At 42.0% G+C, this 18165-nt stretch overlaps 1 protein-coding gene across 2 annotated transcripts in view; it reads right to left on the bottom strand.

The window, feature by feature from the left end:
* alpha-Catr (alpha-catenin related) overlaps positions 1–18165 on the bottom strand; it is a 101243-nt gene that overhangs the window by 68412 nt on the left and 14666 nt on the right. Inside the window, exon 2 of one of the 2 annotated variants that reach the window (XM_086969578.1) lies at positions 8276–8591. The exons of the other annotated variant lie outside the window; for it this stretch is intronic. Coding sequence (XP_086825704.1) covers positions 8276–8419 — 144 coding nt within the window. The 5' untranslated portion in view covers positions 8420–8591. The remainder of the gene's footprint in view (positions 1–8275; positions 8592–18165) is intronic. 2 annotated transcript variants of the gene reach the window in all.

Here is an 18165-nt window from a genome sequence, read left to right as displayed (position 1 = left end):
GTGAAATATTTGTCGCTGTGGGCCCCGAAGAACGGCAGCGCTGATATAGATATGTTGGTTTGTCGCGTGGTATTCATCTACAGAGAGTTTAACCGGCCGATCAGCCGGAAGGAACGTGATTGGCGCGTGTTGGACAAACCATCAGAGGACCAACGCGAACGGAAATCCCGCGCAGGTCCATGGTCTCTAGTTTTAAGCAGCTAACCAGCGGTGAATTGAAACTCGTATTCTTGACTAAACGAACGTGCTCGTACTTCTTTTACATCCACAAAACGCCTCGGCTCTTAGACATGGCTCAGTGTCTATATGACCTCAATTAATTGCTTCCGTTCGATAAATTAGCGAATAAACATCGCTTTATGAATGATTCTGTGCTCTCTCTTTCTCGATTGAAGCACCGTCCAGCCTTTCGCTGGGTATCATCGCTATCGTCCGCGGTATAAGACCGTCAACAGGAATATCGCAGAGCGTTCTGTGTCTATGTGTCGTTTGGCAATTGTTTAAACGACGTCGGAACGTCACTAAGGTCTTTCATTTGTTTTAATGATTACCTGACTATAATTTACCTTTGATTATAATAATAGTGGTATAAGTGCTGCATGCCATATTGTTTCACAAGTGCCCCAATGCTCCTAACCTTTACAGAAGATTTAGCTATTATTATTGCCTAATGCAGCAACTCAGGCCTAACGGTCTAGCTCTCCAAGCTAGCAGTATACCTGTTCAGCGTCGACCTAATTAACCACACATCCCCAAACGGACACAAACACTACCATGTCGATCTCAGGAACAATAAAACGCATACTAGAATACATTTAAAATTCTACGATAGCGACCGCATAGAATGTATTTATATACGCACACTCTGAGTCTTGTATAATGATTTGTTTCTGTTCCTTAAGGCCTTGCATCCTCCCTCTTCTCTTAATTTCTTTCTAAATCAGCCAATATTAAACAAGCGCGAGCTAGTATACGTAAACAAGCCTACTTCTGATTTTGATTGAACAAGGTTGCCAGTCCGATCGAAAGCCTGTACGCAGATGAAATTTCTAATAACGTGAGCTCTTTTCCATGGACATTGACGACTAGTCAGGTTGGGTTCTTCCGTTGATGCTAGCAACTTTTGACAAAAATTTGGTTCCCTTATGCAAGCAGTAAATGTGGTAGGCACGACGGACGCCAATACGGAAAGGACGAAGAGCGTCATTTGAGCGTGGGCACAGTTGCACTGCCGAAAAACCAAAGCGTCTTCGGAGTTAATGGCGGTCGCTATAGTTTTCAAAGCCGAAAAAAAGGACTCACAGAAGTGCAGCTTTTTATGCACCTTTCTTCTCTGTTCCGCCACCTTACGATAGCTTTCTGTTGCGTCTACTAACACAATTACTTTTTCATCGACCCTGTCTCATGAGAGGCTGTATTATTGAGCTGAAATAGTGCTCGATAGAAAAGTGACTTTACAACCGGCCCGAAGGATAGCATAACGAACGCGACTTATCAACTATTTATAGGAAATATCTATACAGCTTTATACATTCGTTTATTCCACACGCAGTGAAAGCATTTCTATAGGTCCGCCGGCTACAGGGTCGTTTACCATTTGCACTGCAGATGCTGACAGATCAGGGTCTATCGTATCCAAGAGAACATTCACCACTTAGCGATTTTTATTTTAAATTTGAGAGAAAACAAGAGAACTGCTATGAGTTTATCAAGCCGGTTAAGTCAGTTTTCGTAGTCCACCACCTAGAAGCAAGCTGCCTTTTACAGTGCGTCGTGTCCCTTCCAGCGGGAGACCTCCTTTCCGCCTAGATTTCGTTCGACTCACGACATCTGTTGCTTCCTGGTTATCATACGAATTCCTGCAGGTAATGTAGCTTGCCTGCAAATCGTATGCTATCTTGTTCATATCATACCAATATATTAGTAGCAGTAGTAATGATAACAGCTTTTCTTTTTGCTCGTTTCGTTGTTAAGCCGCCGAACTCCGACAATGACGAAAGCAGCAGCGAGCGGTTCTGAGGGAGATCCGCACTTCCTGGACGGTTCTAGTTGGAGGGGGTGAGGGGGAGGGTAGCGTTGAAGATGTTGAAGTGCCAATGAGGCCACACAAACGATCCTTTTGATCCAATTCAAAGGGTGGCCAAAAGGAATGGTAGAGGGGAAGCAAAGGAGAAAGGAAAGGTTTTTTTTAATTACGCCGAACGCTATCGACAAAAAACTCTTGATTGTTGCTAGGAGCCGATATGATTATGTCTCACATCGTAATCGTAGCGATACTTTAATACTAATAATAATGGCTAAAACTGAGGGGCGAACTACAACAGCCAGCAATCGACACTCAGTTGCTCTTATTATTTTTAAAGATAGCTACAGAGCGTACGGCTGATGAAGACTATTTAGTTAAATGCCAAATAATCGCTTTAAGACTGAAGTGAGCTAAAAGAGACATTTTTTCTACTAGGCGACTACGCGTCACGAGATTGTTTGCCACTCAGTAACTATGGTCCGCACAATGGTTGTCAGCAGAATCGCGTCGGGTCTATATCGGTATTTTATTTGGAGGCAAGAAGCTGGAGTATTTTAGAGTAGTAGTTAAAGGAGAGAGCGTCATGAACCAGACATTTTTCATAGGGGTCATTCAAGGTCACGCTGTTCATCTCGTTTTACCTCGGTAAAAGATCAATTAGTGGGGATTGATGAGCCACTAATTTCTGCTACTACAGAATGGATCTCAAATGCACTTGGATGGCCTTATCTCTACTTACTATTACATAACACGCTTATTATATAATTTTAATATCCCAAAGGCAACACCAAACGGCAGCCTTTATCTGCTTTCTTACTTGCGGATTTGACTAAGCTAGAGCAGCGCTCGATTACTAAGTGAGAAAATTTCGTATTCGCTGCCTGAAAATTTCATCAAAAATAACAAGTAAACAAACTCATCAAAAATTCTTTCAAACTTGTTAAGCAGGAACTTACCTACCCAAGAATTCCAGAACTTCCATGGCGTTATAAAAAACGCCAGAGGTAGCAAAGGACAAATTGCTTTTACGATAAAATTGCACATCGATCGTCAATGTTATACAACGCACATCAGTTTCTTATATACTGGTGAGGCTTGGTCCTGCTAGATTTCAATATACTAAAACCTCTTACTGGCTGCACCTTACCCTCGCTCTGCCTTTTGAGCAGATCGTTGGTGCGTGACTAGATGTACGCATATAGCATTGCGAACACGTAAAATGTAGCCGTCATCTCCGAAAGGACCAACTGTGAATAATACTTGCTTTGGCTAAACGTCGAATGCTGGCGGTACAAAAAAAGAAAGGTTTTTAGTTTCCTACATTCGCGGTGAGGACAGAGGTAATGTGAAAGAGGAATTGCGCCAGTGTGTATGCGTGTCTGTTAGTAAGGGAGAAGCACGACCTCGTTTTCGGCGAATGGCCTTCGAGAGTAGAACTTACTAAATTAAATTGAGCAAATTTAATTGTTCATGGAGGATACTGGGAAACGGAGCGAAAGTACTTGCCAAGGTAGACGTAGTATTCTCGGATTGTTTTTTTATGCGGCAAACATCACCAGAGTCTCTGTTTCGATGGCTGTGGCGGGATCGCGCACGCATAAAGCGCTAACCTTCAATAACCTTCAATGAACAATTGTCTCCAGTTCGCGGCGCCATTTTTCTTTTGTTTGCTCGCTAACGTTGATTTTACTGTTAAAGAATGACTCGTTCCTTGGCTCTTTCGCATTTGTTTCCTCATACAGAGTAAATGTTCGGAAGACTCGTGTGACGGATTCCTTCGTATCAATACTGTGAAGACGCTGAAACCCAACGCTACACGCTACGATCTTTTTTCCGTCGCCGTCCCCTTTAAGAACCACCCCCCTTCGTCAACACATAATCATCCATTGGCTACTTCATATAACGACCGGCACTGGTTCACTATAGAGACAGAACAGGCGATAGGGACGGAAGCGGCGCGATTTTACAAATAAATGAGTTGGCTCCGTTTTGACGTGTGCGAACCATGTCGTCACGCTATCATTATCCTATTGTACTCCCTGACGTGTTCCTGGCTGCAGTGACGGTAACGAGGCAATCAAATCGAATAAATTTGAATGTCTGCCCATATATCTATTAGATATTTCGAACGTAAGTACGCGTACGGGCTCCTAAGCTTATTCCCTTTCAGACTAACATCCAGATGGACACATCGAACCGATGGCGGTGTAGGCCTGATTGTTTTTCGCAGCTGTTACGACGAATAGCGGTGAATCGTTGGTCGACATCAATATTAGGCTACCTACATGCTACCCGTCTGCATAATGGCTATCATCGAACCAAATAAGTTAATTGTACCATACAGAAAAGCTAGGGAAACGCAAAAGCGAGCGGGAAATCAAGAGCGGGAATTTGTGCACAGCCCTGCTACAAAAAAATGCTGAGCATGTAGATTGATCGAATAAATCATCACTACTGGGACAGAACGGGTAGCTCATCAACTTATCGCTATTTCCACTACTGCTTATCATTTGTACAAGACGGAGAACACATTAGATCCGAGCAAATGGATAGATGGTACAAGGATTCCTCATTTCAGACGTGACATGAGACGTGACTGTGGATACACCAAAGTTTAATTACGACTTCGAGCACTGGCCTCTATGTAACGCTCGTACAGCGCTTGCTCTTAAATGGGTTAGAAACAAGTATACGAAAGACCGGCAAGCATTCGAACTGACGCCCACCCTACGAAGCAACTATATAAGCAGGTCTCTATCGCCGGTTCTAATGACGCAGCCGCTAAAAATATAGAGTTCCTTGAGCTAAAAGTTTAGAGGAAGCTATGATAGATTGAAGACATAGATTGACTACCATTTCCCTTGATCAAAAACCCACGTCAGAGGTCTTCGTTTGAGATCCCCGGAGAGATGCCTGCCACGTGCAAGGTTAACTTCATTTTTGCCGTTTCATTGTTACTGTTAACATGTAACAATCCGATGGATGGAGCTCCAACGGAAATTTTAATTTTTTAGCAGTGGCTCACCTCTGCAATCTACTTGTCTTTGTCTTTGTCAGATTTTCGTACTTCTGCCCGATTAGGAATCTGAAATCAGTGAACTGCTAGAGAAACTGGACTGCGCAAAAATTCACTGTCAATCTTGGAAAAAATCCCAGTTGCAAGGACCTGCTGTATTGTTGAGGTCAAATTATAAGTCTGAAAGCTTCCTGCTTTCTTGTGAATTGTTGCAAAGTCTAGACATAAGAATACGCCAAATTTAGGTGGCACTACACTGGTGTACCAGAGACACGTTACTATAGATTGGTCACGTGTCTAAGCTACGCTACTGTATCTTCATTACGATTGTTGTCGTTCTCATCTATTTATCCCATGAACTGACTGGTGTCCGTGAATTCACAGTTTAATAAGGATCGACAGTCACTGTTATTTATTCATCTTCAATTAGAATATATCCTCTACGTTATATGAAATTGTCCTACAGTCATCAACGTTTTCCATGCATATGCCATTAAAATATAGTAAACAATTATAGAATCTTTTATTGTAGCTAAACTTAACAGATATCCGTAAACTGATATAGCTAATCAGATGCTACACTAAACCTAACGCAGTCCATTAGTTACTTGCAGTAGCACAATTCTTCCTTTCGTATATATAGATATACATGCTCCGTTAGAGCTATATTCCATCAATCTACTTACCCTAATATTGACGAATTTGATTGCCTACCTAGGCTGTAACGTAAGACCCAGTATCCTTTTTCAGCTTTCCTAATTTAGTTAATCTGTCACTCCGTTACCTTCGTGCAATTATCCTATTTACCCGTTCTAGTCTTTGGACACATTCCACTTAATCTATAGCCTTCTTATAATGAAAGTGATTCTATGTTCCTTTTATGTTGCAGTAATCTTATTATTTCGTATTCTTCTATAATAATTGTATTGTTTAAATAACCTATTAGTGCACTGGATGGAAAACGTACGCCGCCAAAGTTTACTTTAGCACCATCCGCACAGTAGGTTTCCTGCGCATCACATTAGTCTGTCGTTAAAACCTCATTTTACCCAAAATCCAGTCATAGCCCCGTCACAAGCCTCTTCTACTATGGAAGCTTTCTTGTATATCCGGTAGTCTGGTGCCCGCAGTTGCTCTCCGTCTGCAATTCATTCAACTCTAAATTTTCACATCGAAATACTTTATCAGTTCTGAATCATTTTTCCAACGAACATAGTTTCACCCTTCAGTGGGCAAAAAAAACAGGTTTTTAAATTGCTTTCAATTTTTGCATCTGCTACTTCTCTGTTGAGCCATGCTCATGTCTTTGGCTGTCGATTTCAACTCCTCGAGCGTCATCTTTAAAGAGAATAATGGAGAAAGGTAATTACATGTTTACAATGTAAAATTCAGCAACTCTACTGTCCTCACCCAGACGAGCCGCTCGTATGTTTTGGCAAAATTACTGTTTGTAACCTTAATCACGTGTCGTATTAATGAAACCAGATGGACTATGAGAACCGTGCGGATATTGGGTCAGGTCGTTAGTGGGGTTGAAATAGTCGGCAAGGTTTACACATCCGACCATGACCGTAATGATAATCATAAAAAGCCACAACCTTTCAACTTCACGCATCGAACGCAACGGTTCTGAAGGATACAAAAATAACGAAAAAGTAAACGCTCCTATATCAAACATACATAGTCAAAAGGGTCATTCGTTCGATACATAAGTGTCATGCAAAATACACGCACCACTAAAGATGTAATTTTAGTTACCAGCTGGACCGTTACTGTGATATGATCGGGGATTACGAAATTATTAAATTGTTACTTAATTTCCGAGGTGGCGCGAAGGAACGGCCTATTTTTCTTCCTAGCCACGTATAGCTGGCTCTTGAATACAGCGTTCTCAGGTAATAAGACCGAGCTAAGCTAGCAGTAATAGGTGATTTACATAAGTCTAATACTGGGGCATATGATGCCTGCTGCGGTAAGGGTTGACGTATCTACCCATTATACACATCAAATGTGTTAACACATATTTGACGTTAGGCCATCGCGAATATTAGTGCAGCATTAATTATCGCTTCAACTCGGGTTCGGACGACAAAAAATATGACCAAGATCAAATTCAATAACGTATATAGAAATTTAGCCAATAATCCATCTTGCCTTCCCTATTTGTTTTCCGTGTACCAGCCTTTATGCATAGCTGAAGTCGCTCTAAGCTGATCTGACTATACGGCCTGCCCTTGGCCGGTCAAACACCGCAGCAGTGTAATGCCGTCATTAGATAATTACTATAGTTATCTGCTTTAGCGATGACCCACGACAGCAGTCCCACCATCCCAGCTAATATCCGGTACGTCGCTAGGTGTAGGACCATTTTTTCGCTTGTTCCCGGAAGGCAGAAACGATTATTATTGTTTGGTCTATTCAACTCCGTCGCTTTTAGGTCCGTTATGCAAATAAGCACCGTTAGTTTTCGTAGTAGAGTAGCTGTGCTAAAAACAAATCGTTTCAACAAACGTCTTCTCATCGAACGGGACGGTTACGTAAACTAGAGTTTCAATACTTATACGTTACCAGAGCTTCGTAAATCGCAGCCAATACCGTTTTGTTGACCTTAGCCAGTGGAAGACCTGGCGCTAAAACTATACGTTTTCCTGTCATAAAAGAAGCGAAGGGATCTATGAAATCGGGTTATCTTCACATATCCTGTCCGTTGATGAAAAAACTTTGTTATTAGATTATAATATATCATCCCTATTTAATTTCATATACAATAATATAATTTTCACCTTCGAATTAGTGTGAGCAATTTCATTTTATCTTAGCCATATAGGAATTTTCACATGGCCACCAAGTCGTCTTAAGGCCAGAGCTTAAGGCCGTGCTTCCCAGGCCTTTCCTCTCGAGCGATCGTACTCCTACTGCGTTGTATTCCCTTTCGGTTATCGGACTCTGTGTGGCCCTTGCTTCAACGTTTTACCACGATAACAAGTGAGGATAACAATTCATAGTTGAATGACCGCCGTTTTTGGACCGATCTTGTTATGGGTCATCATTCGTTATTCGTTAATACTTAACAGTGGACTTCAGCCTTGACCCACCCAAAGCCATCGGTTCGATTGATTTTCTACACTCCACCACACATCTGTGTTATTTTTTATATTCTTCGTCTATTTCGGCCTGTTGCCATGATCGTGCTGTTTGACCGGTTCTACGCGCGGGTTCGACCTATTACTAACCTTAATCGTAGATTTATTACGCTGTACTGCTGAGCTGACCGCCGTCACCCATGTTCCTCTTCGAGCGAATAATAGCAATGACATGTCCCATTCACACATGTTGAAAAGCATTTTTCGGTTAATCCCCATAAACTTTTTCTGCATTACTTCAGCCGAACGCAAAATGGCCGACGTTCTAAATCCTTTATAGGTAGTTACGCTAGCGGCTAAAAGTGATTTAATTGCCAAGTTTCATTTGGGTACGCTGCAAACTGGGACAAGAGGCGGTCACACCGAGGAAATACTTTGACACCGAATACACACCTAAGTGTCCAAACTGTAACAAAAAAACAAACAAGTTGCAGCTTTCCTTATTACGAAATATATACATTTAACAAAGAAAAAGCACATAAGCTTAGTTGTTTATTTCTTACTGTGATCGGGTCGATAACAGACACTTGTTTTATATTATTGTATTTCAATAAAAGAAAATAGTATATATATTTACGTTGTTTAGTATTTGACCTTTATAATTTATTTAAACAATAGCGGCTGTACTTGACGCAGCAGGTCGGAAGCAGCGACCTGTCTCCGCAAAGATCCGTCGTCACCTGTCGAGAGCCACAAAGCGTAGCTGTGAAGTTCGAGGCAGGATGTTAAGAACTTCGCGTTCTGAACGTTTGCACGGGAATATCTCCACAGCATATTGAAACTACCCTTTACGATAACATGGTTTTACTTTGCTATGGCGCAAACGATGTAACTATTTTTAAAATTTAAATGTAGCGTTACTTTTCGACGCTGAAAATTCTGCAACTGTTATCTGAAATCATGGGGCCGCAATATTGCTTACGGCAGAGCTCTGAACTAGAGTTTCGTTAGAACTTTTGACCACAAAACCTTAAATGAGAAGTTCCTTGCCTTCTTTAAATACAAGAAATGGTTCGAGTGTATATGCACTTAGAGAAGTGCTCCTCAGAAGTAAACCTCTCTGGCATCTCAGTCTCGTCCTAGTCTTAGTCTTCACTTCTGCTAATAATGCGCCAGGCAATACTATGTGTGAATCCACCGGTTAGTCTGCTACTAAGTGAAGAGTAAGGGATTATAAGTGGCATTTTCACGGAGGCATCCGTTTGCAGAATAAGAATTCATCATCTGACAGTATACACAAACTCCGGCTAAGGAAGGATACGCGAGTATCTTTGGGGGCCCACGTGCGGAACGCATGCGTACGTCCGCAACGCTGTGACGCATTGGAAACGTATACAGTATTGTCCCGCAATTTGTTATTGCCCTCTCAGCGAACAACTATGTGGCAGAGCGCTGATCCTGTAGGGTGCAGTTAATTTCTATTATATTTCATACGTTTCATCTGTTTATCCACATCGAACGAACGAAAACAAAGAAAGCAAAAGGGAGGGCTAAACAATGGTATATTCTGACTGTTCGAATGAGTATGTTACGCGAGCTATCGCAATAGCAGCTACTAGACAACAAGAAGCAGAAGAATCATGGTCAAAGTCATGCTCCGAATGTTCTGCAGAACCAAGTAGGGATTACAATAAGGATGAAACCCTTCAACACCTAACTGCACTTGCTTACATTTTCATATTTTTCAAGTGTTATTTCTCAGTCTTACTGGCACAACAATGTTTGACGTGCACATGCAGTATGTGTTGCGCTTTCAATCAGAAAAGCATCGTTTCGAGTAAAGCAAGTAACTGAATTAAATTGCACGGTACAGTGCATCGTCTGAACATAGCTTAAATCGGAAGCTATAAAGGGATCATTTAGGACATTCTCCGAACAGATGGAGGCATACGAGACATTTAGCGAATTTCTATTTGCATATTGTCCTAGTAGAGAAGGGTAACAAAAGCCAAATAGAGCGGTAACGTGGTTAATGCAGCAGCGACAGGAACAAGACTGGGTTAGTACCATCACGATCCAAAACAAGGGGTCAAGGTCGTCGGTTCAGATGCTGTGCGTCAACTCGACCAGGTACTATGATAACATGGGCTTATAGGATGATAGTATTACAGCGGCGAACGGTTGTGTTAGGTTGTCTTGGTTATTCTCCTCTTCCAAGAATGGACTTATCTTGAGAAGAGTCAAATATTGCCGCCATGCACGCTACACTGCAGATGATCGTTCCCGGTCGTGGGACCAGTCAAGACACTATGATACCGCCAATAGGTAGACGGCTCGTTTCTTTAAAAGATATAAATCGTAACCTATAGCAAATAGATAACCAACTTTCTTAGAATGCTTATTAAGGGCGCACTATATTCAGCAGGTGACCAACTTCGTCACGAATCACTGTGTTAAGTTAAGTTCTCCGTAGAAATTTTTAAATCTAAAATCCGAAAAGTGTATCCTAAACATCGTTCGCCTAACAATAACATCTGAGCTCAAGCGTATATATCGTAAATTTTACCAACTCATGCGTTTCTGTGTGCCAACAATAATTTTGCCTCGTTCGATCATTATAGGGAATCTTTACTTCTGCTCGCTTGCCCAGTTAATATATTACCGAATATCAATGAGGGACCAAAATCGTAACACGAAGACACGTTTGTTGGCCAACTGGATCGTTCATACAGTCACATTATCTCATAATAAATTCAAAAACTTGGTCAATCGCTATGCTAGCTAGCTAGCTACAAGCAGGAAAGGCCGTGTCAGGTAGGCAAGGCCAAGATTTCCACGTACTAACAGGCCAGATCGATTTGCTAATTTGCCGTTGATTCGACAAATATTATAACTGCCATTCGAGTGGTGATAGCAGACTCTCGATCTCTCACCAGTACCATTCTGTTACTATTTAGCTACTATTGGAGGTAGGTCGGCAACTGATCCGACGTGACGCATTTACCCTAACGCAAACACATGTCGTTAGCAGCAGCGACGCGAGCAGTCAGTGAGGACGACATAATGCGGAGAAGCCAGCTAACGAGTTCTGGCCAATACATAGAGACAACGTAGGCTGTAGGATTTTTCGATCGTTCAGGTCGACAGAGATCATGGGAACTATATTGGACCCGCGATCTGTATTACTGTTGCCCGCTGCCGATTCCACTCGAGTTCTACAAATAGCCATCGAGGAAGGGAAGCCACAGCACCTTTGACCCGCTAATATGCATACACGATATGACTTAATGGACAGATATATATACAACGGAAGAAAGACAGGGAGACTGCTAGAACTACGCGCGAGCTGCATCACTCCGGCATGTCATTATATAACACGCGCATTTAGATTAATAGGTCGACTTCGAGTTGATAGCAGTCGAGGTGAATCTGAGATAAGGGCCAACCCAGTGAGGTGGCACGTGTCGTTAGGCTGTAACTTAGTACTGGGGCCAGTTGGGCAGCGAATGTGCCATTTTCCGGTAACTGAATCCGGACTGAAGGGGTGGTCTCTACTGTGAGAGGATCACTACACTCATAGTGCAACCAAGCGCAACTGATAGCTTGCATTGTTGGTTTGTCTGTTGGCCTGATGACTTGTGATCATTCTGTGCTTAGCGGCAGAAACAAACATACCACGGTTAATGTACCACACACGGGAAAGTGGGACAGGACGCTTACTATGGAGCTGAGTTACATCGAGCGTGCGTTTCCGAACAGTTGCGTCCAGCTTGCGCACTGTCTGACGCGAGCACGAATTTAGCGCAGGAAACGTGGGATAGCCTAAGGTTCCATTAAATAGGTATGAGTAGATAGTATAACGAACCTGCACAGCATTATGCTTCGATCGACCTGGAAAGTAGTGGATTCTTCGGAGCTCTCGGAAAAGGTGCAAAATAAAAAGCGGGAACAAAACCCGAAAAGTGTGTCGATAGGCCCCCCAGAAGGCAGTGGCAGACGCCCTATGGAATAATGGGAACATACTCTTTTCGAGATACAGCAGCGGGGACCCGCTCGTCTAGAAAGACCCTTGCTTTGAATCGAAAGTCCGCAGCAAAGCGTTGAGGGAACCATATCTCTCAAGAAATACTCCGAGACCGCATGCCAATATAGAGTCGCCTTAATCACAGTTTAATGCCCCCATAGATGCCGTAGCGGTATTGAAATATACGTCTATGTGATAAAATCCATAGAATCCGTTCTGGATGATAATCTACACTCTTTATGAGTTTCTGAGTCGTTGCCAATCGTCAAAGTGTCAGTGTTTCTTGGTCTCACTCAATGATCTGTTTCGTACGCTCCCTAGCTTCAGATTTCAAAAAACACATAAGAAGCGTGACTATTTCTCGAAGTAGTATGATAAACGGGTCCTTAAACGCCAGCTGACAGGTGAGCATTACGTATCTTACGATACGCTAGTATAGCATCATATCTATTCGAATGACTCTAGCGATGAGCAGAATCTACCATTCGATAGATATATACGTTTTTCAGGCTAGTTGTCAAGATATTACCGTTTTGCGGGGTATAACAAATTGCCGTAATTTGCATATCCGACTGGAAGGATTCAACAACGTTATTATATCACACTCGATGAGCGAGTTCACTTATCATGAATGAGGTGCTACGTTACTGATAGGAATCATATTCGACATTGCGGTCTTTGCTGAAGCTGTCTTGCAGCCTTTTGCAGAGACCATCGCAGTCTTCAATCTTCAAGACCTAACGTCTTACTGCGCCGCAACAGAACGTATATTACCTGCATCGTCTCTCTGCATAAGACAGTGACAAATGAAATAAAGATTTACGCCCAGTAAATGCGGCCTTCTGAAGCTATGCCAAGTAGTGCTCGCACCTTCTGTTATAACAACAATGGCTGTAACAGTAATACTGTAATTACACGATTAGTAATAAGGTCAATGCTAATAAAGTAAAACTTTGAAATAGCTCAATGATCGTCATTTTCATCCATGTCGTTCCTCTGTGTAAATCTTCCGCATTAATAAACGAAACAATTTGTATCATCATGAGGAAGCTATCTTTCTTCTCACCGTTGTCGTCGTCGTCGTCGCCAAGGTCTAGCGCGAATAAACAGAAACATTGCCACCCGGTGACTCATATAATTAGTTATATGACTGCGATTGGCCGTAGTTTATGGCATCTGCAATTGTTTCATGTTGCGACCCATCCCTTTCACACCGGACGATTATACATATTCGCATTTATCTAATGCTAGAGGCGATGTACCGAAGCCAAGGCGAGTCTTTTGCTACTTCCGGCGCGGTAGCTGCCGAGGAAGGCAACGGAGCTTAGACGATAGCCGTACGACTAAGCGAACAGTTTGCATCTCATGCATGAGAAACAGCAGCAACAGTAAACGAGGAGGCATGACGAATGAGACGTGCTCGTCCCGGATCAGCCGTACACACATTTGTAGACCGTCTCTTCACAGTGCGACATAGTATTACAGGAATACATTGTTCTAGTCGTCCGGCGAAGATTCCTGATGAGTAATTTATCCTGTATTTATTTGTTTGCTACGCGAATAATAGTTCTGATACGAGCCGGATCAGTAGACTAAATTGCGAAGATTAGACACTGAAACATCTAAAAGTGTTGAAAAACTGGAATCGGCGCAATCCCTCTGATCAGCCACTACAATATGACGTATCTGTACTCTGTGAACTTATCTGCAAAACCTTTATATAAACATCTTCCGACGACTCCCTCCTTTCCCCAATAGAGGTCTATTTTATGCACTTCTTCGTTAAGCAGTTTCTGCTATGGTTTGTATTTTGCAAGTTATCATCGGCTTGAGACAGGACGAAGTACGGCCACACGTGCCGAAATGGAGACACAACTGTCAGTACTCCATTTGCTAATCTAAAGTGTCTTCCTTAATATCTGATGGTCCTGATGGCTGTACCAAAATGGGCCAAGCAATGCAAAGAAAGCTACATACATTCGCTGCGTGCTTTTCCGCTAAGGTGGCTAGGTTTTTTAGGCTGACGCCTGGCTGCGCGTGCATGACTTTGCACATGCGCCGTGTTTTGTACTTCGTCTGCGCCAGTTGGCGGGAAAGGGGCAACCTATGACAATTTTAAGCAGCCGACCAGCTACAGGGCTGAGTCAGGATTGCCTGAAGGGAACCTTCCTTTTGATGGTGTCCGGAAATTTTAGTGCCGCAAGAAAACAGGGCACCAACGAACGAAAGTTCTGCGCGCGTCCTCAATGATGACGCACGACACCGGCCGAGAAAAGAAGGAAAGGGCGGTCGCTCGCAGCAACACGGCGAGGGGGTGATTTTGTGGAATAACCGAATCGCATGCGTTTCCCTTAATATTTCTTTTTTTAAAATGCCATAACACGGAATCTGCGCTTCTTGGACCTTTCTTTTCCCTGCGGACTTACGCTGTCCTCGTCAGCGCCAGGAGCTTATTCGGCTCGCAACAAAAAAGTCCAAAGTCATTCGTATTGCCACTAACCGTTGTTCATGGGGCTAAATATACAAAATATTTCTCTTCACTCCCCTTGTAGTAGCCCATATATTTTTTCTTTATCCTTAGTCTCAATCGCCGCCTCTCCTTTTTACTCCTGTACTCCCGGGACAACCGGCTTTTTTAAGTTGTCCTGTTTTGTCGGCAAGGCTTTCGCGGACGTCACCATCGAAGTCGTTGCTGGCGACGCCTTTAACGATGCGCAAACAGCTCTGGCATATCCACCACAAAAAAGCAATTTAGAAATTTATTCGAATCATAGAATAAGACAAAGCTCGTCCACCTGCAATTTGTGTAGGATAATCAAGGCAGCAGAAAATAAATTCAGGTATATTCGAGGTCTACGCTAATCGTCAACTTCACATTCACGCTGAATACACCTCAAAACGTTTTTCGCAAAAACTACTATAGCCAATCCTTAGGAACAGCGCAAACGTTTGACGCGAACGTATGTAATTTGCTGTAGTATCAAGAATGAGAATGAGAAAGAGAAGGTTTGTATGAGTTGGGCAGGCTAAAGAGCTTTTGAAAAATCGTGCACGCAAACACTTTCATTTAAACCAGTTACGACCAGGATCCGTTCTTATTTGTGCACGTACTTCTAACTAATAGATATATATCTATATATATAGTACCAGTTTTAATTGCATAAAGAAGGCCCATATCTAACTAAAGAAGGACATTCACGCAATTTTTTCTTCAGTACCAACCTTAATAGTGGAACGATGGCCCGGCGATTTTATATAGATATATAAATTCCATATGTCAAACGGGTTTAATATGTTGTCTGCACATAAGCAAATATTTTACTAAGTTAAACGTATTTTTTCATTTATTTTATCCAATGCTATTTTTATTATCAAATAACATGCTCCAAGCGGAAAGCGATATATGAAGTTATTAACGGCTACTTAGTGCACACGACGTGCACATGTATTGAGCATATACCGTATTGTACAGATATAAAATAGACCTTACCTATATATATATATATAAGAGACTGTGCTATCATCGAGTTGGGCCAAGATAACTTTTCATTCAGTCCAATTCGTGTTCGGTAGCAGAACAGATCTCCTATGTCTACTCTACTATATGAGGCACTCTTTCGTCCCTAGCTATGAGACACTCGATTTCAACACACCAAAGACTCCCTTGTTACTTAATTTTACTTTCTTGTCATAGCTCTTGCTATGCCATTTTTAGTTTTAGAACATCTGTTATAGGTCGGTTTGTTCACGAACATATGCGCGGAAAGTGTCAATCACAAAAATGAGACAGAAAACGTGATTTAATTTAAAAAAAAAAAAAAAAAAGCCAGTGATCCGCTTCTCATTCTGACCTGTACTGTTGCGGGTCTAAATCAAGCTAACAAGCTTGACCAGCCTTAGTAGCTACCTTTACTATTATCGTTACTACAAGACACAAAAAAAAATAAAGAACTTGCTTAATTATGGAAGCTTTCGCCAATTTAATGCCGTGGATCGACAGATAGCCCTCGTCGTGCGATATGCACACTCGTCGGCAACACTTGCAAGTGCAAAACAGCCGCTGCTTACAGTCTAGGCAGGTAACTGAGCTGGTACTAAGAATTTTTGCTTCGTCGTTATTGGCGCGGCTGTTCATTCAAACCATCAGAAACCGTACAGCCGCTGCGGCTGAGAACAGGCCAAATCAAATTTGCTTTTTAGCATGGTCGGCAATGCCCTCGCTGTTCTATCTAATATAGCTAGTTCCACCGTGGTCTGCCTCCTCGTTTTTTGTTTTGGCGGCCTTTTCATTCTCCCATTACTTAGTGGCCTGGTTTGTCTAGTCTTGGCATTGAATCGATCCCGCTAATCAGCCTAGGATGGCTGCAAGTTTTCACCTTGCCTCTTCTGCAGCCATTTCTTGTCCACGAGCCTTAAGACGGTATGTCGCCTATGTAAACATTAACCTTTTCTATCGTTGCTAGCGCTCATCTTTCCGCTTGTACAGAATGTCCTTCACTGTTCTTACAATAGGTGCGGTAAATTTGATTCACAGTATTGAACAGCTGACAAGGACAGCCGATGCCAGAGTTCCTTTAGAACATACGTTGTGAGACGTGAACAATATTTTATTTTTGTCAAAGGGTCGTGTTTTTGCCTTTCTAAATTAAATAGGCTAACATACTCAATCGAGAAGATGCGGACCCTTCAAACTATAGCTATCAGGTTGCTTAAGAAATCTATAAGCCAACATGTAGAATGTACGAGATAGGTCATAGAAAGGTTTAGGCCTGAAGCCTTGAGAAAAAGGCACAAAGCATACACACTGGAGACATTCATTTGAGTGCGTACCATGCAGAGCTTTTTTTTTTTTTTTTTATAAAAAGCCTCCTAGATATTAGGAGCAGCTTGACGATATAAGGTCAATAATCTCAATCAAATTTCCTTCTAAATTCTGATTCATTCTTTTATGTAGACTGCGGACATATGTACCTTTTAGTTTCGATCTGAGTTAGCACTTACTCCTTCTTTTTTAAGGCATAGGTCACAGTAAATGCGAAAACAATAGCCTGAGATTAGATGAGTCTGATTTGCAGATTAACAATATAAAAAGTTATTGATCGTAGTGCATTATTGGCTTCTGTTTAGTCTGACACCACGGTGCCAGTTAAGCACAATAGTAATCGCAAAAGCTACATCGATCTAAAACCACTAATTCTATATATAAATATATATATATATATATATATATATATACATGTATGGTTCATAAACAGTTTACTTCGAGGTTTTTACCGTAAAAAAACTCACACGTGTAGACCCCATATTCTATATAAGCAGTTTATTTCAACCACGCCGACCTCCAATAACATTTTTTCGACCTCACACTAAGTATGTGTAATAAATACGGGTTCGGCTATTGTGACTGAAACTGATTAATACTTAGGGGATTTTTGGTTATTTATAATCGATACTCTCGTGAAACACTTCCCTTTTTCATCCTTTTTTTTCCTGTGCACAGCGTATCTTTGCGCAAGCTAGTAATCCTAGCAGAGATATGCGTCTCCATATCTGCACTTGAACCTACAAATTACTAACCATATGTGCGAAGAATTATTCATTAATGTGAAATAGTGGTACAATAAATTTCTGTGCTTTAATGCCTACACGCATCCACGATTCGTAAAACAGATCGAGACCTAACATGGACGATTTACGAATATGGTACCACACTTGCACAAGCTGTAGAAATAAAATGAGCGCTTAAGAGACAACGGAAAAAAGTGCGAAAACGGTTAGAAGCAGCCAAATACACCCGGGAGTCATTGCATATAGCCCCGTGACTACCTCTGATAGTCTTTCTTTCCTTCAGCTCGTATATATAGACCACATATTTGCACGATTCCCCAGATACAGCTGCCCCAATAAGCCGAGAGGGCCACCGCGCAATGGCACCCGGAAAGCAAGCACTCGACCCCACCCATAGAGTTCTCTCGAACAACAACAACAACAACAACGCCTCCCCCTAAGAATAGCT

Source organism: Varroa jacobsoni, unplaced genomic scaffold, assembly GCF_002532875.2.
Source record: "Varroa jacobsoni isolate VJ856 unplaced genomic scaffold, vjacob_1.0 scaffold_75, whole genome shotgun sequence".
In the NCBI taxonomy this organism is placed as follows: Eukaryota; Metazoa; Arthropoda; class Arachnida; order Mesostigmata; family Varroidae; genus Varroa; species Varroa jacobsoni.
Note: the sequence above shows the minus strand (reverse complement) of the source record. Positions and strands in the feature narration are given on the sequence as shown.